Source organism: Bufo bufo, chromosome 5 (assembly GCF_905171765.1).
Source record: "Bufo bufo chromosome 5, aBufBuf1.1, whole genome shotgun sequence".
Lineage (NCBI taxonomy): Eukaryota > Metazoa > Chordata > Amphibia > Anura > Bufonidae > Bufo > Bufo bufo.
Genome location: NC_053393.1, coordinates 48,466,247 through 48,489,372, shown reverse-complemented (window position 1 = coordinate 48,489,372; position 23,126 = coordinate 48,466,247). Strand labels below are relative to the sequence as shown.

At 44.5% G+C, this 23,126-nt stretch overlaps 1 protein-coding gene across 11 annotated transcripts in view; it reads right to left on the bottom strand.

The window, feature by feature from the left end:
- Positions 1-23,126, bottom strand: part of RIMS2 (regulating synaptic membrane exocytosis 2) — a 638,194-nt gene that overhangs the window by 220,923 nt on the left and 394,145 nt on the right. For 6 of the 11 annotated variants that reach the window (XM_040432553.1, XM_040432561.1, XM_040432559.1 and 3 more), the window contains one exon: positions 2,158-2,288. In XM_040432553.1, the coding sequence (XP_040288487.1) occupies positions 2,158-2,288 (131 nt within the window). Of the gene's footprint in view, positions 1-2,157; positions 2,289-11,958; positions 12,007-23,126 lie in introns of all 11 variants that reach the window. The other 5 variants (XM_040432551.1, XM_040432565.1, XM_040432552.1 and 2 more) reach the window with 1 other exon arrangement.

Here is a 23,126-nt window from a genome sequence, read left to right as displayed (position 1 = left end):
TTATAAGCTGAATTCACCTATGGAGTCACATGTAAACACATATTGTACCTGCTGTTCCCTTGCAGTAATAAAAAAATCTACTTTTTTTTTATTAAAGTGGGAGATCCATCGTTCAACTGTGATCTGTGGTGGGAACACATCAGCAAGTGTTCAATTTCCCTGTAGTGCCACCACCGGATAAATGAAGAATTACAAAGTTCCCATTGTCCCACTGTCCTTGTAATGTTTGCCAGGTCCTCCAGGGACAGAAAGAGACAGATGCTAATAAACTAGCAAGCTTTCATGAGTTGTTTACTGAGTGGATACACTTCTATTTGGATGCATGAGCCTTCAACCCAGGATTTGAGCACCACCTTCTTCCAGAGTGCCAATTGATTATTTCTAAAAAAAATAAAAAATCTCTGAGAAGAGGCTTCTTTCTGGCCACTCTGTCACAAAGCCTAAATTGGTGAAGTGCTGCATTGATGGTGGACCTTCTGGAAGTTTCTCCCATCTGCACACAGGATATTTGGAGCTCAGCCATTTGGTTCTTTGTCACCTCTCTTACCCAGGCCCTTTTCCCTTGATTACTAAGTTTGGTAGGGCAGCGAGCTCTAGGAATAGTCCTTGTTGTTCTAGACTTCTTCCATTTAAGAATTATGGAGGTCACTGTGCTCTTGGAAACTTTCAGCACAGCAGAAATGTTTTTGTTCCCTTCTCCAGATCTGGGTCTCCACACAATCCTGTCTCTGATCTCTACAGGCAGTTCTTTCCTCCTTATGGCTTGTTTTTTGCTCTGATAGGCATTGTCAGCTGTGAGACCTTATATGGACAGGGCTGTTGTGTATTTCCAAATAATGTCCAATCATTTGAATTTAGTACAGATGGACTCTAATCAAGGTGTACAAACATCTCAAAGATTATCAAGAGAAATGGGAGGCCCTACCGTACAATGTCGGGTATAAGGGGAAGCAGCTAGGCCAGGAAGCCGGGATCAGAGAGCAGGTCACCTCCTAAAGCGTCCCTAATCCTCGCCCTTACTCCCCACCATATGAGCGGACCTGGATAGTAGGACGGCTCATACCCAGGATACCTTTGGCCCTGAGTCGCCCTGATAATCCCTTTCATAGGAGCAGGGGAGAGACGACCTGTTATTCCAAGACACGGAAGAAGAGGAGTCTTAAATGGCCTAGTTGCAAGGAAATGTAGGAGACTGTATGCAGTAAACTGGAACCCGTGCATAAGTACAGGAGCCCACACACCAAACAGGACACCGTACCAACAACACCCACACACCGGTATCCAGCAAACCAGGTACTGCCTGGACCCCATGCCGCAAGGTGCACGGCAGCTCCAGGCAGCGCTGCATACAGGTTTATGGTTCACACCTCTGGGAAACCAGCCCCCTTCCGGGGAAATGTCAAGCAACCATGCTGGAAGATATCACCAAACATACCAGACATGGAACACCAAGCTAGACATTACAACACACCAAATCATAACCCCACATCAAACATACAACACATGTAAGGGAGGGAAGACATTGCTGGAGACCTCGATGTCCCACAAGGAGGCCCTCACTCTAGGAGATGAAACATGAAGACTAGGAGCATAACTCCAGCACACACCATGGCTGGAGTACCACTGACTCCTGGCCTCTAGCCACAGGTAAGATGAAGCACATAGTGACCACACCCAACAATGTGGTTAACCCCTCCAGCACCGGACAGAGGAGGAAACAACTTAAAGGGGAAGTGCACACACCAGCATAAAAAGCTACACGTTGCCGCAGGCAACAACATGCAAGGCAACCATGTCACGGCACACACCACAAAGGCCGTGACACTGCCCCCGCATGCTGAAACAGCAACACGTTGCCACAGGCAACAGCAAGCATGGCAAAAGTGTCATAGCGCACTCCAAAGGCCGTGACAGGCCCCCAGAGATAAATTTTAAGTGTCATAGTAAGGGTCTGAATATTTATGTCCATGCGAAAAATATTTCTAAAATTCTGTTTTTTTCACTTTCTCATTATGGGGTATTGAGTGCAGATTGATAGGGAAAACTGGATTTGTTTTTATTTTAGCACAAGGGCACAGCACAAAGATGTGAAAAAATGTGAAAGGGTCTGAAGATATTCCGAATTCACTGTACAATGGCAAAAGCCTCTTTACATACCTTCGATCAGGAAGAAAATAAATTTTAACATAAGGGTTTCTCGGTCTCCCATCTTCCCTCGATGGCAGGTCCTTAGCTCCTAATATAGTGACAATCAATTGATGACCAACTTTGTCATACCAGAGTTTTATCTGCAGGAGAGAAACACCAAGTGTCTTTTAAAGAGAAGCACTGATTATCGTATATATATATAAAAGATGCCATCCTGCTACATACATACAAACAGAAATAAAATGATTCATGCTGAATGTACATACAGTACGGCAAATGTAGGCTAATTTCATACCAGGAATATGAGGGCTATTTTATACAGGTAAGAGTTCAGAAGGAAGCAGAGGAGATGGAAGTAGAATATGTGCAGATCAAGTACATTTATGCTCCTTATACTCTGATTCAGTATGATGATATCACATGTGGAAGCATTTTAAGAGGTCATTAGCAATTAGGTGGTTAAGTTATAATTTTTTTTTCAGAAAGTGGGAACTTTCAACTTCATTTTCTTCCTTTAAACATGATAATGCCTTGTGATGTGCTGACCTGTCCTCACTAACCTGGTGATATGAATGGACAGGTCACTGTCTTCCATAATATCAACATATTTCTACCCCTGAAGGATTCGACCCTTCCGCACTTTTTATTATATAGTCAATAACCTCCAACTTGTCTCCATTCCACTAATCACTTAATACTCAAAACTCTGTCATCTAAGTGGTGCCCACACCGACACAATCAAGCGATTTGGACTGGTCACTGCTGACTGCAAGATCAGCACACTCCTCTGCTGCTGCTGCTGCTCTTATTTTCAGGATCTGGTTGGCTGTAGATCAAATTTACACATTAATACATAGGTTTTTTTGTTTGTTTTTTATGAATATTTGTGCCAGAAAACAGAGTTAAATTATAGCAGCAAGGACCTCCGAAAATATGCCAGAAATCTACACCAGCAATAGACCTCCTAAGATGTCCCACAATTATTAAGAGGTAGGTACCCCTGAATAGTACTACTGCATCTTACACCAGTGTTCTTACCCAAAATTGCTTACAAATTTAGTCCATTTCACCATTTTACATATACAACTAGCCTACATAAAAAGTTAGTTGAGTAACTTTTCATCACTGATCATGAGTTATACTCAGTATTATAGTCCAGAACCGCACAGGTACAGTAAAGTCCCAATCTACTGGTGCCATATTACAGTTTTATCCAACTCAGGGCTTGTACAGAGCCATGATACATCCAGGTGTCCTAGACTTGCCAAACATTAGATAGTTCTTACCTGAATTTGAGATTCACCAACAATTATTTCTACTGGCTCCTACATACACATGCATGTGTCCTCAATGGGGAAAGAGTAGAAAGCTGCTGCTAGACACCTCTCGTGGCAGCTTACCTCTTTGAGAACCAAAGTATTGGGCACGCTGAAATCCAACTGCTGTTGGGGGCAGAGTAGGGAGGCCCTAATACACCAGCCGTTGGGTTTTGATACACCAGGCCATCATCTTTATCTGCCCCACCGCATTATTGGAGCTCAGCTCAGCTGTAAGGGGTGTGTCTGTCAACCAACTTGTCGACTGTTTCTCATAACAACCCAAGAAGTTGTCCCACATTTCAGCTCGCTGGTTATCTAGGATTGTGAGATGGTAAGGGAGTGGTTAAAACAAAATTTGAAGATTTTTGGTAGAGTTCAAATTTTGATAAGGGAACTTCGCTGGGCCAGAGCTCTGTTTTACAATGCAGTTAAAATTTAGAAAAAAAATAAACTCTTCTACCAACCTAGTAAAATCCTGGGTCTTTCTGAGCCAGAGCTCTTCTTTCAGTGAATGACATCACTAATATTAGGTATCTGCCTGCCGGATCCGGCAATCCGGACGCAAAAGGATGCATTTGTGAGACGGATCCGGATGAGGATTCGTCTGACAGATGCATTGCAATACCATATCCTTCTTTCCGGTTGTGATCCAGAAAAACGGATCCAGTATTTATTTTTTTCAAATTTTTAAAGGTCTGCGCATGTTTTGCCGGAACACTTTGGGCGGAATCCGGCATTAATGCATTTCAATGGAAAGTGTTCAGGATTTTCGGCCGGAGAGAAAACTGCAGCATGCTGCGGTATTTTCCCCGGCCCAAAAACGTAAGAGGGACTGAACTGATGCATCCTAAATGGAATGTTCTCCATTCAGAATGCATTAGGATAAAACTGATCAGTTTTTTTCTGGTATTGAGCCCCTGTGACGGAACTCAATACCGGAAAACAAAAACGCTAGTGTGAAAGTACCCCAACTAGGCTTTTCCTCACCCAAGGCAAAGTTTCAGTTCTCTCTCCTAGCTGTGTATCTAAACATCCCCCCTCCCCAACACACACACAGACAGCACCCAACTTACATGTTCCTCCAGCCCATCTCTACCAAACACCCTGCTTCATTTTTTTTCTGGGGGGGGCGGGGGGGGGTGTACCCTTCACAGCACCCTATCTAACACCCAAACTAAACGCAGGTGTAATGTGTCCTCTGATGACATTGTAGACTACAAAACATGGCGGCCATGTTTCGAACTGATTTTTCCCGGACATTCTCCATATTCATCCTGAAATCAGAACGTTCTCACTAATTACAATGTGAAGAATAGGAATGCTCTAAATAAGCAAAACATCCATATCTGGGGCAGCGCTGAGCATTACTTACTAATTAAGGCTTATATCTGCACAATTAGATAATACTGAGTGGGAAGAAGCCAGATATCTTGGTAATTATATTTTGTAGAATCTTATGATATTTTTGAAGCAGAGAGATTAACACTTATGAGAGTGGCGATTACAGATGTAGTAACAGCATCTGTCATAAAGCATATGGGCCAGTATGTCTGCATTAGAGGAGAATACACACGGTCGACCCTTCCTTAGGATGTATTGGGGATGTGTAATGGCGCCACAGCATTCGCTTGAGTGAATTACTGGTGGGGGCCCAAAACCTGGCAGAAAGAAGAAGAAGTAGCATTCTCTGGATTGTTAAGGGCCCCTTTACTGCTCCTCCAGAACATCCTCACATGGTACCAGTGTCGGACTGGGATGCCTAGGGCCCACCAGTACAATTCATTCTGGGGGCCCACTGTCCAGCGACATGCAAATATTACCTGCCCACACAGAAGACGCTACAAGATGACTGATTATAGGGGTCCCTGCAACAACTTCAAAAGGTGGGTCCCTAAGGAGAGAGGATACTGACTGTCCTGCCTCTAATTCCTAGACGCCATCTTAACCTTCTGATGTGTCTATAATAGTAAACTGGATAGTTTACCCGTATATATATATATATATATTTTTACATTTGAGATGCTGTGCTGGTGGACAGGGGGTCCACCTATCTCAGGGGCCCACTCGGTGGATTACCCTGTTCCCCTGTGGCCAGTCCGAGCTTGCATGGCACTGCAGCTCAGCTCCTGGGCCCCTTTGTATTGCTGATTGATGGAGATGCGGAGGCTTGGACCCACATCAATCAGACACTGAATATGTCCTTCCATAAAGCTTTATATCCTTGACCTGCTCACTGAGAAGGCCGCACATGCTCAGTTTCATCCTTCAACTGCCTCCTGATCTGTGATAGGGAGAGAGAAACAGAAGAAAGACACACCCCATGAGAAAAGACACGCCCTCTGAGAAAAGACACTCCCCCTGAGCTGCCAGCTTGATATAAATCCAGCAGAGCAATTGGGGTAATGAATGTGGAGATCTCTGGATCCATGTGAGGTCCAGGGCTGGTTCTAGCTTTGTTAGAGAGAGATTGTCATGTACTATATGATGTTAATTTTCATGTTACATTAATCAGGGGATAACCCATTTAAGCATTAGGCCTGTTTCACACCTGCATTGCAGAGGATCTCAAAACTGGAATTAAACAGATCTGTGCCATTTATTACATCCAGATGCATCTGTTTCAGTCAGACCCAGTTGTATTAGATCTAAACTGAACAACCCGGATCGGTATAAAAAACATTGTAAGCCAGTGGGTGCTGGATCCATTTTCTAATCAGTCACATTGACTTACATTGATTTTCATGCTGGAATCGGTTTGTTCCATTTCGCAGACCGGACAAAAAACTGCAGCTTGCAGTGGTTTTGTATCAGGTCAAAAAACGCAACAAAACGTAACGGAATGCATCCTGATCAGTTTTGGCCCTGAACGGGGACAAAATTGATCAGTTTTGGCCCAGTTTTGAGATCCTCTGCCAGATCTCAAAACCGGAAAGCCACAACATAAGTGTGAAACAGGTCTTACACAGTACCCACTGAAATCAATGCTTTGTCCATGTAAGTTACTGACGCGTTGAGTCTTCCGCAATGAGATGTAGTCTGTGTAGCTGCTAAAAGATGAGAGTCTACCTTGTCGGACTTTTTTTTTGTGCCACAGTACCAAAAAAGCACGGAAATTAAAAAACCTGCAATGCGACTCCATGGTAACAGACTGCAAACAAACCCTGTGTAGTCTGACCCTACAGTCATATGGCCATCCGCCTTTCTTAACATGTATTTTATTGCAATGTGCTGTGCATTTTCTGTGAGATACCTGCACCAAGAATCTGCAGCAAATTCGCCATGTCTGTATGTGACCTAAGCTTTACACGGTTAAGTATGTACTAATATGTTTATGGCCCTTACTGAGTTGCACAGGGGTCTGGAGTTTTGCTTTAAATTCTCTACCAGCGTTTCATTATTTTTAATGGCCATCTTGCCTGAGCTCTTCTTAACAGTATTTAGAGAGCATTAAGAAAATTGCTTTACGGCACCCCCATGGGCCATAGACACAATGGTCAGGAGAGGACCTCAGTGACCTCTATGGCTCAGTTCAGACCTGAGCGTTTTACAGCGCGTTCCTACGCGCTGTAAAACGCTCAACAAGGAGAAACCAATGCTTCCCTATGGGAATGGTTCTCACCTGGGCGTTTTACAGCGCGTACGATCGCGCTGTAAAACGCCCGACGCTCAAACAAGTACAGGAGCGTTTTTTTTGGGCGCTTGTCGCGCGTTCCCGTACATAGACTTTCGGGAACGCGCGACACTGTGTGTACGCTTGTCTCTGTATGCGCGCTTGTAAACGCCCGTACAATCGCGCATACAGAGCGCTCCTTTCAGAACGCTCAGGTGTGAACTGAGCCTATGGGAGAGTTTTCTAGGCATCCTCTGTGACCTGTGCAGAGGACATTGTACAAGGAAAGAATAGATAAGCTCTGACAATCACCTATTGTGAATGGTGGATCCTGTCTTATCTGTCATTCTAATCCTGCCTGTAATGGTATCGCCTCTATGTATAGATAAGCAGACAACTGCAGTCACGTCTGTACAGACCAAAAAGTGGCACCTATTGTTATTCTTAGAGGCCATTTGGAAAACTGCAGGATTTTCCGTTTTTTGTTTCAATATAGATATTGATGTGGAAAATTAAAATATCATAAAAAATTCTTTCAAACCATGTTAAACATAAAAAACGTGATTTAAACAATAGGTCATTTTCTGAAGACATATTCCCTATAAACCTCTGAACTATCCATATATAATCCATAGATATCTTGCACTGTTACTATAAAAGATTTCACCTAAGGCGCGGACAGATCACCGTTCACTTTTCCGTTCTTCCGAGGAACAAAAAAATAAAATAATGGATCCTTTATTTTAAGCATCCATAGTGCTCATTTTGCACACAGATGACGTCCGTGTGTCATCCGTGCTGTATCCGTTTTTTTGCGGATCCATTGTAACAATGCTTATTCTTGTCCGCAAAGTGGACAGGAATAGGACATATTCTATTATTTTTGCGGGACTGTGGAACGGACATATCCCATGTGCTGTCTGCATTTTTTGCAGGCCCATTGAAATGTATAGGCCTGCATCCAATCTGCAAAAAATGCGGACCAAAAATACAGTTGTGTGAATAGGGCCTATGTCATAGAGGTGCCCATTTACGTACCAGATTCATGTTGGTTGAGCCCATAGATTTTGTAGCGATTGGCTGTCTATGTGGACATACTTACCAACTTCAAAGCCTCGCCCTTGGGAACACCTGGACCCCACCTGGGAACATCCACTTATGGGTGGGGTTTGAGTTAGCCACCCTATTTTTATCCTGGGACAGCACAAATTTCCTAGGACTGTCTAGTGCAGGCATCTCAAACTCCGGCTCTCCAGCTGTTGCAAAACTACAACTCCCACAATGCCCTGCTGTAGGCTGATACCTGTAGGCTGTCCGGGCATTGTGGGAGTTGTAGTTTTGCAACAGCTGGAGGGCCGCAGTTTGAGATCCCTGGTCTAGTGCCTCCAAATTCAGGACAGTTGGCAAATATGTGTGTATGCGGCTGTTCTGTCTCCCCTATCCCACATGTGCTGGATCAGGCTGTTGGATTTCAACATGCGCAATCATTTTGTGCTCAGGGAGTTAAGCAGTCACTGGGGGTGTCTCTCAGTGGCTTACTCCCCTTCCGTCATTCACAACACATGCACACTCGGCGGAGACAAATGCACATGTGTATAGGGGGGTTTCGAGAGAAATAGCTGTCTATCTGAAGTGTATGGCCAGCTTAAAAGGCACCAGTCAGCAGGATCAACCATACTAAACCAGGCATATAACCTGGTAGAGTTGTTCTTGCCGATTAACATCATACCTGTTTTGTAAAAATCGGCTGTGGCGTTCCTGAGAAAAAAAAGACTTTTATTCTTTATGCTAATGAGAACTTTAGTGCAACGGGAACACGGCGAGCACTGGAGGGGCACTGTGTGGTCAGGCCCCGCCTCTTGGTGCACTGAAGCCCTCATCTGCATAAAGTTACACCGGGAGATTTATCAAAGCTGGTGCAAAGGAAAACTGGCTTTGTTGCCCATAGCAACCAATCAGATTCCACCTTTCATTTTTCAGAGTTCCTGTGGAAACTTATTGGTTCCCCATAGCAACCAGTCAGACTGAGCCTTTCATTTTCAAAAGAGGTTCTGAAAAGTGAAAGGATCAATATAATTGGTTGATAAAGGAAATTAAGCCAGTCTTCCTGTGCACCAATTTGGATAAAAAATCCCCCTGAAAATCTTTTGGGGGAGATTTATCAAAACTAATGTAAAGTAAACTGGCTTAGTTGCCCATAACAACCAATCAGATTGATCCTTTCATTTTCAAAAGGAGTTTTGAAAAATGGAAGATGGGCTCTGATTGGCTGCTAAGGGCGACTAAGCCAGTTTTCCTTTGTAAATTTTTATTTTTCAGGCATACATCAGAACATCCTTATGGTTGCAGATTTGATTATTTGTTGTGGGATATAATAGTAAAGTAAAATAGGCTCCTTCACGTGATTCCTACAGAGCGATAACTTACGTTTAGCTCCAGAGCACAGCACAATAAAGCAGAGCGTTCACATACTTTCTGTACCATAAAGCACAGTAATGGCGGTGACACAGCATGCAGACTGGTGGCAGGAAACGGAGAATACAAAGAGAAGCAATCAATGTGTACCTTATTCACGTCAATTACGTGAACGCCTTACTTCAAAATCCATTTTACGATTTTTCCCCATTTACTTTTATGATATGCTCAGGCCACCAAATGTAATATTTTTGGGGACAGATTTATCAAAACTGGTGTAAAGCAAAACTGGCTCAGTTGGCCATAGCAACCAATCAGATTCGACCTTTCATTTTCCAAAGGAGCTCTGAAAAATGAAAGGTGGAATCTGCTTGGTTGCTATTGGCAACTAAACCAGTTTTGATAAATCTCACCCTTTTTGGTTTTTTAGAATAAGGTACAAATAGACGTGCTAATCTTTTACGACAAGAGCTTGTACATACTGGAAAATGCAGGAGGAAGCATGTCGTGGTTGTGAGTGGATGTAAAAGCTTTAAAGAGACTGTGGCTCGCTATAAAGATAAACCAGACAACGGTATGGCGGTATTGGTCAGTGGAATGGACAAGAGGGCGCTGATTCTATTTTCTAACACCTTCAAAGGATTTCAGCCATGTTCTGCATTTTTAGCTGTATTTTAGAGGCATTTTAAGGAAAGGTCTAAATACAAAAAGTTAAAAAAAAAAAAATAATAAATGTTCCCTTGAACGTGTGGTTTTACATTCCGGAAGCTTTAATGACCCCCGTGGGTTTCGTGAAACACTCTGCTTATGCCGTAGAATGGTTATAGGGGGGCTCAGGGGGAACATAAAGCCCTCGACTGACAGGCAAATATAAATAAAGTGCTGCAGTATACTGCATGATTGGATTGCTATTGCATAGTTGCCAACTGTCCCGGGCTGAAAATGCGTGGGGATTACACAAACCCCACGCAGTTCTGGGGCGTCCTTGTGGGCGGGGCTTATACGTCCCAATTTTACCAACTGAGATGTTCGTAAGTATGCTATTGTGATGCAGCAAGTCATATAATTAAAGGAACACGCTAGGAAAGAACTGATGCTTAGGGCTCATGCACAAGAACGTCTGCGGTCTGCAATGCACAGGCACCAACCGTAGGGCCGCCGCATGCGGATCGTGGACCCATTCACTTGAATGGGGTCCGCGATCCGCATCGGGCGGTCCGCACCGCAAAAAAGTAGTGCATGGTGCAGAGGCATGGAGAGAAACCCCACGGAACACTCCGTAGTGCTTCCGTGGGGTTCCATGCCTCCGTTACACACCGACCTTCCGGATTGCGGACCCATTCAAGTGAATGGGTCCGCATCCGTAATGCGGTTTGCACGCGGCCGGTGCCCGTGTATTGCCGGTGCCCTACCACCCACCTCAGGCCCTGCACTCGGAATGTCACAGGGTACCAGCTTCATTTGGAGTGTGCTTTTATGTTGTATTTTTGCTCTTGCATTCAGCAGGTGAAGAATACAATTAGAAGTATAGATACATACAGGTGAAACTCGAAAAATTTGAATATCGTGCAAAAGTTAATTTATTTCAGCAATGCAGCTTAAAATTAGAATTTTGTGAAAAGGTTCAATATTCTAAGCTCAAAGTGTCAGACTCTAGTCAGCTAATTCATCCATACCCCCCGAGCAAAGGGGACCTGAGATTGTGACTTTGGGGTTTCATAAGCTGTAAGCCATAATCATCCAAATTATACCAAATAAAGGCTTGGAATATCTCGCTTTGCATGTAATGAGTCTCATATGTTAGTTTCACCTTTTAAGTTGCATCACTGAAATAAATGAACTTTGCATGATATTCTAATTTTTCGAGTTTCCCCTGTATATACTGTATGTAAAATGAGATGGAAGCCAAAACCAGGAGTGGGATCAAAAAGGAAAAGTCGTCCTATATGTCCTTCATACTTTCTCTCGTTTTATGATCCACCCCTGATTTTGGCTTCCAAAATTACATCAGGAAACCTGACGGTGTGGCCTTACCCTTACTGATCTGTGCTGAAAGGATATGTCATATGGCGACTATAGCCTGCTATGGACCCATAGTGTGTCTCTGTGGTCCTCTGATTTTGCATTAATGGTTCCAGCTTTCGGGTGATAGGAATTTTTGATTTTTGAAAAAACAGCTATGAAACATGTAATTTCAAGGCTTGAAATAAAAGTTTTAAAGCAGCCACACAATACCTTGTCTCTTTAAAGTTTCCCCATGGGCTTACTATGTACATGCACTACTGGAGAATGCACAATGCTAGCAACACACTTCAGAAAATAGGGGAAAACAAACCAAATTTGCAGTTTTCCTCCAATGCATTCTCCAAACTAAAACATAAAAAACACAACAAAACAAAACAAAAACAAAAAAAAACAAATGTAAACACACAGCTGTAGTTAATGTCAGGCAGAAAAAGCCTTTACCTGGACCCTAGGAACAAAAGGCGCTGTTCTTCTATTAAGGCTTTGGCTCTGGTAAGCAAAATCAAACAAAAAGAGGGGGGGAAAAGGGCAATAAAACAAAAACCAAAAAAAAAAAAAGACAACAAGCTGAAATTAAAAAGAATTCAAAATAAAACACAAGTATTGAAATCAACATCAACAGCAACAAAGTTCACACCAAAAGCACAAAGTTGGCTGAAAATGCTGAAACGTTCAACTTATCAAGTGGCATCACTAATACATACTACAGGTCACCTGAACAAACATGTGAGGACAATACCTGTTACATTCTTAGGGCTCATGCGCACGAACGTGTGCCGGCCGTTCTGTGCATTGGGGACCGCAAACGGGCACCATCCGTGCGGTTTCCACAGATGGATGCAGACCCAACTTGAATGGGTCCGTGATCCGTCTGCACCACAAAAAAATAGAACATGTTCTATTTTTTTGCAGTGATGAGGCACAGACAGAAACCCCATGGAAGCACTCCGTAGTGCTTTCGCGGGGTCCTGTGCCTCCGTTCATGTGAATGGGTCCGCATCCATGATGCGGTGCACAAACAGCCGGGGCCCGTATACTGCAGACCCGCTGTTTGCAATATGGGCCCGGCCGGCACACGTTCGTTCCCAAGCAGCCCTTAAAAGAACACTCCAGAAAAACACATACTCTTTGTTTTTGTTTAGTCCAGGGCCTGAGGGACGGAGCATGATGCAAGTATTTCCTCTTTTGTTGTGTTTTTTTAAGGATCCATGAGTGGTGCTCCACTGGCCAGCACTAGGCAACCACAATGTATATGTTTTGTCTGGAGTGCTCCTTTAAATAACGTCTCGTGTAATTTCTACATGGTCCGGTTTAAACATCTCAGTTTAATGGCTTAGGCTGGATTCACATCAACGTTACATTTTCCGTTCTTCTGATCTGCCAGAAGAAAAGAAAAAAAATGGATCCTGTAAAAAAAACGGATCTTGTGCATCAGTTATGCACATCTGGCATCCGTTATTTCAGACGGAATAAAAAAGTACTGCATGTAGGATTTTTTTTCCGTCTAAAAAAAACGACCTCTGATGGAAATGGCTCAAACGGATGCCAAATGTGCACAACAGATGTAACCGGATCCGATTTTTTCCAGAATCAGTTTTTCAGAAGAACGGAAAAAGAAAAGGTGACGTGAGCCCGGCCTTAGTTGTGTTTAATTTCAATGGAAAAGTAGAAAAGGATCCCAGAGAGAAGAATTGTAAAGCATCATGTACACGTCTATAAAGCGAGGCTCACAGATATCAGTAGTGTCCAGCTAGTCTTCTTATGCTGGACACAACTAATATACGGGTAGGTGCACTTTGTGCATTGCTCCGGTGTCCATAGCCTAACAGTGCTGGATGGAAAAACACAGCATGCAGAATTTTTCTATCTGGAGATATTTGACTTCCAGCACCAAAACTGATGCCACAAAAGATCCCACGGAAAACTATGAGATCAGCTCTGGCATCAATTTCCCTCTGCGGTCTAACTGGTACGGCTGGCCAGATTCATCTGACTTATGGCTGGATTCCCACGCAGCAGTTTAAAGAAAAACATGTTTTTTTATGGCGTTTTTGCTTTCTTTTTTTTTCTTTTTTTTGGGTGTGGGGTAAAACACTGCGATCAGATGTTACTTTAAAGAGGTTGTCCGAGATTTTCATGACCTATCCTCGGGATCTGATCGGTTAGGGTCCGACTCCCTGCACTCCTGCTGAGCAGCTGTTTGAAGAGGCAGTGGTACGGCCTCTTCCTAGGCCAATGATATCTCATTCATCGGTCACGTGGTCTAAGCGCAGCCCAATCCCATTCAGGTGAATGGGGCTGAGCTGCAATACCAAACACAGCCACTATACAATGGACGGCGCTGTGTCTGGTAAGCTCCAAGGAGGTTGCAGCGTTCACTGGAGTGCAGAAGCCTCCTCAAGCACCTGATCAGTGGTGGTCCTAGCTGTCAGAACCCGCCAATCTGATATTGGTGACCTACCGTATCCTGAGGATAGGCTATCAATATCAGAATCTCGGAAAACCCCTTTAAAGTCTTTAGTGAACTACAAAGAGGTGTAGTTAGTGGGTCAGTGACATTTTTTTTCAACATGTAGTATGTGTTTTTTTTGGGCGTTTTTCCCATAGGTTCCTATGTAGAACCTAAAAAAAACTGATCTAGAGGATGCTGAAAATAAATAATGCCACTAAAAAAGCTGTATAAAAAAAAAGCGTGTGTGAATGAGCCCTTATACGTCAAGTACAACATTGTTCTATGAACCTGTAATAAGGCACCCCTAGACTTCTGTGAGGCCCTACTATACTGCCTCCTGCCTTGTGTCACGCTCCTTCAGATGCCTCACTTTCAGTGTTCTTACCCAGGAGCCCTGCTTCTAGTAGAGAATACCTCCACGGCAGCGTGCAGAGGCTCTGGAGTCGCAGGAAAGCCTATGGGCCACTGTACGGTATACTGCCCATGGTTCCGCTTCATGGATGGTGCCTAAGGATGATGCAACAGATTTGGTGCCGAAATTTCTGCAGATGAAAAAATCGTGCCCATTCATCCGAATAGGATCGTTTCAGTTGCAAGCACGTGGATTTCTAGCCGCCTTATCCAGATGAAGGGGACAATTGCAGAAATATTTGCAACAAATTGGATGCATGCTAATATACCGTAAATGAAAGGTTCATCGGTCTCTTCTCTTTGTGATCTGTTTCCTAATTTTCCTACCCAGGGACGAATATTTCCTCTCCGGTTATTTCACTAACAGTACATTTATGTCAGTATCTACATTGCATCTTATAGCAATCAGCCTGCTATTTACTCTCAGTGTATCACCAGACAGATGAGGGTACATTTGCAAAGAAATAAAATATCAGCACATAACATAAGTTGTCAAACACCTAACAACAGTCATATTACAACACCATGACGTTAGCATTTCTCTGGTGGTAACTGGTATGATGTGAGTGTTGCCTGCAGTCCTATGGTTTGCTTTGTGTGCTGAGTTGTAGTTCTTAAAGGGTTTGTCCATATCTGCACTTGATTGAATTGGTTGTTGTTGGATGGTCCTGGTTACGCAGTCCTACGTGACGTATGGTCATACAGTCTAGAAATAATTATAATGTACTATACAGTGCCCAATTATAAGCACCATACAGTACAGGGACCATTTATTAGTGTCAGATAATGCATCCATATAATATTCTGTATAATGCTGTAAAGTGCTAACCCCAACACACACTGCAAGTGTAATACACTGTACAAGTAAATACCAATACAGTGACCACATAACAGCTAAACACATAACTTAAAGGGGTTTACGGAGTGTTTTTTACTGATGAACTATCGTCAGGATAGATCCTCAGTATGTGATCAGTGGGGGTCCGACTCCCGACACCCCAGACAATCAGCTGTTTGAAGAGGCTTTGGCCTCTTCCTAGGACAGGGACGTCACGTTCATCGGACACAGGACCCAGGCGCAGCTCAGTCCCATTCAAGTGAATGGGGCTGAGCTGCGATACCAAGCACATCCACTATCAAATGTAAGATGCTGTGCTTGGTAAACTGCGAGGAGGCTGCAGAGCTCACTGGAGTATTGCGGCCTCTTCACACAGCTGATCGGTGGGGGGGCTGGGAGTCGGTCCCACCAATCACATAATGATGACCTATCCTGAGGATAAGTCATCAGTATAAGGCCTCATGCACACAACCGTTTTTTTGGTCCGCATCCGAGCCACAGTTTTGGCGGCTCGGATACGGACCCATTCACTTCAATAGGGCCGCAAAAGATGTGGACAGCACTCCGTGTCCTATTCTTGTCTGCGCTGTGCGGACAAGAATAGGCAGTTATATTAAAGGCTGTCCGTGCCGTTCTGCAAATTGCGGAACGCGCACTGACGCCATTTGTGTTTTGCGGATCCGCCATTTGCGGACCTCAAAACACACAACGGTCGTGTGCACGCAGCCTAAAACAATCGGAAAACCCCTTTAATCCAACAGTGTCTAAATAATGCTCCGATACAATTACCATGGGCCTGCCAGCTTATTATACCGTCCTAAGTAAGGGCAGCAAATTACAGCAACAGGTCTGTACTACTAGTAGTCAAAACCACCCAAAAAGGATGCTGTGCCATTTGGATACTAGGCGTGCTGAGAAAATCCAGTGGACTCAGAGTTTTCCTATTTGTGAGCAGAGTGCTCCCCCTGCCTCCCCACACTATAGTGATCGAAAGGCTGCGGCGTATGCTGTGGAGAGGCGGGGGAGCTCCTCTCATAAATGCACTAGACTCCTACACTACATGTCCAGTGTGCAGGGGCGGAGCTGTAGGGGAAGCAGGGCCTGAACTCAGAAGGGGCCTACCCAGGAGGAGGAGTAAAAGAGGTTATTGTCAGGGCCTCCTCAACAGTATTATAAAATGACATTATATACAGTGACACTGTAGGAAACGGATAGAGCGGCTGCAGGGCCTGATCCAAGAGAACAATTTTGACTAAATATAGAAAAATGGAGGTAGTAATCTATCAAAACATAGCGTTTAATAATATATAGTTAAAACGTTTACCAACAATACGCTTAATACTGAAAGTGTGCACACCACCACTCGTGCAGCAAAAATAAAACACACAATAACACAAAATTGCCAAAGATACCCTAAGTTGACAGTATCAGGTAATGGCAATAAAGGAAAAATCAGCCAACCAGAAATATATACCACAATAATATAAGGAACGGTCTTACCCGTGGGTAGAGGTCATCTGGAGACCATCGTGAAGTGTGCGCCAGGGATGCCATACGCGGTCCCCTCCACAAGATGAACAGTACCTGGAGCCAGTGAGGGACAGATAAACTGAGCCATATGCCCCCAGTGATCCCTTTGGCCCTGTTCCCTGTCCACATATATGGCCTCAGAACCTCACATCGCGAGGTATTTCTCCTCCACGCCGGCCCCCGTGCCAGAACCTCCCAAAATGGCGCCGATGGAGGAAGACACAGAGGAGCCGACCGCTCCTGTGAACCAGGCTGTCAGCTTATCGGCTCATACACAAGCGGTCTCCCCATCGCAGCTGTCACTATCCTCAGACTGACCTGCAGTGACTTCCGCAACCATAGGTCACACTTACCAGGCAAGAAGTCGTACGTCCAGGCGGCCTTATGTTCCAAGATGGCGCCTGAGGGAGCGCAAGAGATGACTGCTCCCCCGCTCCCACCTCCAAGGACTGTGTGCATCCTAGCAGTTGGCCCATGTGCCTTGCGTTTTAGCCTCCGGAGACCTGCATCTGCAGCTCTTTGTGACCACTCCTGGGTCCATGGACACAGACGAGACCTCCACTCTTACCCGGGTGAGTGAGATGCATTGTGATGCCGCACCTAGGCCTCGTACCGGTATTTTGCCGGCTTCGCCTCAACTTCCCTGCCGATCTAAGACTCTGGCCCCACAGTCTGGTGGTACCCAAGCTCCGCTAACGGCCCAGCCATATACACCTCAGCTACAGGCCCAAGGCTGCTCACAGGCCGCAAATGGGGATGACCGGCCCTCTCAGATTCTGCCGGTGGATCTCCCCTCTACTCCGGCTATTTTTCATCCCTTTAGCCGTTTCTGATTCCTCAGGGGCTTCATCATCTGCCTCCTCTTCTCAAGGTAGACGTGCTAAACGTCCAAAGCTAAGGGATATATGGTCACTCCTTAGTACGCTCCCTACTAAAACGGATCTGGAGGCGATCATACAAAGGGTCAAGGCCATGATTAAGCTATAGCAGAAGTCAAGGCTGACCTAACAGATATTTCTACTAAGTTGACTTCACAAGCTTAAGTTTCAATTGAGCTGGGTTCCCGCCTTACTAATGTGGAAACAATCATTACCTTGCAGAAGGCCTTAAACAGACACCTACTTTTGCAGCTAGACGACCAGGAAAACAGGGACCGACGTAATAATATCAAGCTACGTGGGATCCCTGAAGAGGTCCAAGCCACAGAATTACGGAAAGCGGTGTCCACTATCTTCAACTCTCTTCTCGCCAGATCTGAGGAGTCTGAGATAAACTAGATAGAGTACACAGGGTCCTTGGCCCTAGGCGTCCAGAGAATTCGGCTCCACGCGACGTCTTATGTAGAGTTCACTTCTTCAGAGAAAAAGACGAACTTTTACAAAGAGCCTGGAGACAGGGCCCTATAACATTTGCTGGATCACAGATTCAAATCCTACCTGATGTATCTAGGAGAACCTTGCTTATGAGGCGCTCTCTCAAACCTCTCCTGCAAATTATCACCAATGCTGGGGCCACTTATCGTTGGGGCCACCCGTTCTACCTGATAGTCCGTAAAAATGGATCTACATTTGCCCTACACTTCCCAGACCAGGCGGGAGAGCTTAGTCAGTTTCTGGACAGCCCACTCATCTCACTACCGGACTGGCTTGACGTTCCAGTTTTCTCATCTCCTGCAACTGGGCCCCCACCACGACTGAGAGGTGGACCCCAACAAGACCAAGTCCCCAACCTCCAGGATAGGGGACTTTCTTCTTCACAAATAGTTCCAGGTCCTATGGGTTGAGAAGAACCCTTGTTATGTGACCTACAATACTTGGTATTGTGCTAGATAAGAAGTGGATACAGAGAACGGAGTGTGGCACTGACATGTTCAACGTTTTTTTCCCCCCGTTGGTAGTTGTTTAATTTTAGTCTTCCGCTGTCCTCTGTATCTCCTTTCTTAATTCTCTTATCGTTGCTTAAATATGTCTGGGCCGGGGAAAGGGATGCTTTCTAGATAGCTCTCCTTCACCCCTACTAGGACGGTGAGTCTTGGCTCGCTCAAATTGGGCTTACCAAGAATTGCATGGTGGATAACATTTTCCACAGTTTTGTTTAATTTTGTTTTATCTGATCTGGATTAGCCGGCTTAGATATTTGACCTAATAGGTATATTTGTCTTTTGTTGATTTAAATTTTGTGTACTGTCCACCTATCCTTTTGTCTCTTACCCCCCCGCCCCCCCCAATGACCTTTCTTTCATATTTTGCTCTTTTACAGGCCCTGACTATGTCCGATATTACCTTCGCATCAATCAATGCCAACGGGTTGAATACTCCTGAGAAAAACGTTCCTCCATTCTCCGGCTCATGTGGTGTAAAAGGGTACAAATTGCCTTCATTCAAGAGACTAATTTTCGCAGGGATACTATACAGAAGTTTAGTTCCCCCAGATATCCAGATGCTTATAATAGCTGTTACAACGTATCAAAATTAAGAGGTGTGAGTATCCTTATTGGTAGATCCACCCCCTGGAAATTTCTGGACACTAGTTCAGATGACACTGTCAGGTTTCTGTTTGTCAAGGGTCGTATAGGAGGCCAGGTGTACACATTGGCTAACATATACCTGCCCAATACTAAACAATTGAGGGCCCTAATTGGAATTCTATCTATACTAGATGGTTTTGCAGAGGGCACTCTTTTGGTCGGAGGAGATCTAAATGTCGCTTTGGACCCACTTGTAGATGTTTCAAAGGGAACCTCTCATGAAGCTTACTCCTATATCCGTCGCATTAAAGGTCTTCTTCATACGTATCAGCTAGTAGATGTTTGGCGAGCAGTTAACCATGAATCTAGGGATTTCACTTACTACTCTACGCCCAGAGATGTCTACTCCAGATTGGATTATTTTTTGCTAAGACATTCGGCAGTTCCGCTCATCGCCTCTTCCTCAATTGATCCTATAACATTTTCGGATCACGCCATGCTACATGTCTCCTTGAAATCCCCTCTTTCGTCTCCCAGATCTTGGCAATGGCGCCTCAATGAGTCGGTGTTACAGGATTTGGAAGTTTCTCAGGAAATTAGCTTAGCTGTTTCTCACTATTTTGAAGAAAATCAAGTTAACAATGCCTTACCCCTTACGGTGTGGGCTGTACACAAATGTGTGATACGGGGGGAGTTCATTAGACATGGAGCTCGGCGCAAGAAAGAGAGGGCATTGGAAATTTCTCAGATCCTAAAGAAAATTGCCGAACTGGAGCAGGCTCATAAACGCTCCCATGTGCAATCAGTTCGTTCAGCTCTTTTACTGGCCAGGGGTAAACTTAAAGACAACTAGATATTCATACGAAATTTATCCTCTCAAGGGGTAGAAGACATTTTTTCGAATATGGCAATAAATGTGGTAGACTGCTGGCCAGATCATTACGTGAACAAAGAGCGAGGAATTATGTCCCCCGAATTGCGCCTCCACGAAGCCATGTTCTGAACAACCCTGATTCCATAACAAAGGCTTTCTCCCACTTTTATCAGAACCTATACAATCTCCCACAGTCTAACCAAACGAGTTTATCCCTAGATGCTAAACCATGTGGGCATTGAGGGTCCGCTGTTATCATGGATCCGCTCTCTTTATTCCTCACCCTCGGCGTCCACAAAGGTTAATGGTGTGCTCTTGCCCCCCTTTGATATCAGGAATGGTACCCGCCAAGGGTGCCCTTTATCACCCTTAATTTTCGTTCTTACCCTAGAACCCCTACTGAGGACAATTAGGAAAAACCCTGACATCTCAGGTTTGGTAGTGGGCGATCAGGAATTCAAGATAGCGGCCTACGCGGATGATCTGATGTTTATGATTACCAAACCTCGGATCACCTTCCCCAACCTAATAGCTGAATTTAAGACGTTTCATAACCTATCCAATTTGAAAATTAACCTACAAAAATCTGAGGCTCTTAATATATCCATACCAAACTCCCTTGAAACTGACCTAGCGAATTCCTTCCCGTTCAAGTGGACGATGGGTGCCATTAGATACTTGGGTACGATGATTCCCAAGGATCTGAAGGAGCTGTTTTCCAGAAATTACACCCCTCTCTTGAGTCAAATTAGGGAAGACCTTAAGAGATGGTCCAAAGGCCTATATACATGGTTTGGTCGGTGTGCCATCTTTAAAATGAATGTTCTCCCGCGTCTGTTATATCTATTCCAGACTCTTCCCATCCACGTACCAGCTAGTTTCTTTAATACTGCACACCGTGACCTTTTTAAATTCATTTGGGCAGGAAGGAACCCGAGACTAACCAGATCCCTGCTACATGTTCCGAGGGATAGGGGAGGGTTGGGGATACCTGACTTACGGAAATATCATGCTGCTTCCATGTTTCAGCGGGTGGTAGACTGGTGCCGACATGCTCCATTTAAACAATGGATCTCCATTGAACAACTCTCATCCTAGACCCCACTGGCTCTACTGCCATGGACTGATAGGAAAACTCCTTCTACAATATCCACTCACCCTATCATTGGGCCAACTTTACTTCAATTCCACAAATACCAACACATTCTCATGATCTCTCCAACACCATCCCCAATGTTCCCTGTCATGGGACTTCCCGGCGAGTAGTTCGGGAGGCCTATTTGTACAATGGCGATTGAGTGGTAGATGTCGCGCGCCTTTCTTTAGAACCTCCGAACGGTGGTTCACATACGCTGAACTTTCGGGGCTGTCTGACCCCTGTACTCTCGGACCGTGGAGAGCTAGGCAATTACATCACTTCCTTTCCTCTATTCCCTCTTCCCCGGGATTTGATAGAGCTCTTACGCCTTTTGAAAAAACGTGCATAGGCTCAGGAGTATACCGCCATTCTCTCTCAGAACTCTACAAAGCGCTGGTAACGCCGAAGCAGATTTTCGCCCTCCCTACACTGACAAGTGGATTCAGGATTTGCAAGTTAATATCGCCTCTGACCAATGGTCCAAACTATTACAATTGGCCCACAAATCCTCCATTGCCACTAAGTATCAGGAGGCCAGTTATAAAATACTATCAAGATGGTATTATGTCCCGACCCGTCTCCAGAGAATGTTTCCGACAACGTCCCCTTTGTGCTGGCGTTGCGAAACATCTCAAGGCTCGTTGCTTCATATTTTCTGGCATTGTGACAAAGTCAAGCATTTCTGGGAATCAATCCATAAGACCTTGGCATCTATTTTCTCTTTTTCCATACCAAACACGCCAGGGTTTTTCTTATTATTTCTGTCGGATTTACCCCTGAGCTTACTCCGTCAGTCCTGCCTGCGCCATTTGGTCATTGCAGCTAGGTCCTGCATCCCGGTGAAATGGAAGTCTCCTACTCCATCATCCACCGAGCTTTGGATACAGAAAGTGGAAGAGATCCGCAGAATGGAGGAACTAGCGGCGTCCTTAAAGAACAATCATAAAGCTTTTGTTACTGCTTGGACCCCTTGGTTTGTCTTCCAGGATTCAATGGAGTACCAATTCTTACTGGCTTGAAGGGGTCATTTCTATCATTGCCATCTCTTTTACCTTATGTGGCCTACCCTTCCCTTTTGTGGGTTTGTATTGTGACCTCCCCTGTATTTGTACAGTCTTATTATGATTCTTCCCCCTTTTTTGTTTTTGTTTTTCAAAATTCTGGATTAAGCCCTAATGTTTTGTGCCGCTCATGGAGTGGTTGTATAGCTTTTTCATGTTAATCATTCATTATGATGGCTAATTCATATCTTACATATATTTAGATCTTGTTGGCAGGATGTTAATATGTCACTTATGACTTTTTGTTGGCCTGGTGCCAACATATCCATCCTGTTATATGTGGATCAACATGATGTAACATTAACCATATTCCTGAAAACTCATAAATAAAGAATTTAAAAAAGAAAAGAGCTAGCCTTAGTGAGCCCTTAAGCCCCTGAAGAGTCTAGGGCTATTTATATTCAAGATTAAACGCGTTGGGATTTTTTCCTGCTTTTAGGGGTCATCCATCCATTAGCATCCCTAGGCAGGGACGTCCAGGGCCTCCTATTTTTAGGGAAAGGTTCCGGACGGGCCGCCCTTGTCAGGGTGATGACTCTGTATTAGGAGGACATCAGGGCATACTAGACCTGACAGGGCGTTCTAGAGACAGAGTCCAAAACCAGGACCCCGCCCGCTGTTATATTTGAAAACCGAGACCTCTGGAACTTCACGATGGTCTCCAGATGACCTCTACCCACCGGTAAGACCGTTCCTTATATTATTGTGGGATATATTTCCGGTTGGCTGATTTTTCCTTTATTGCCATTGCCTGATACTGTCAACTTAGGGTATCTTTGGCAATTTTGTGTTATTGTGTGTTTTATTTTTGCTGCACGAGTGGTGGTGTGCACACTTT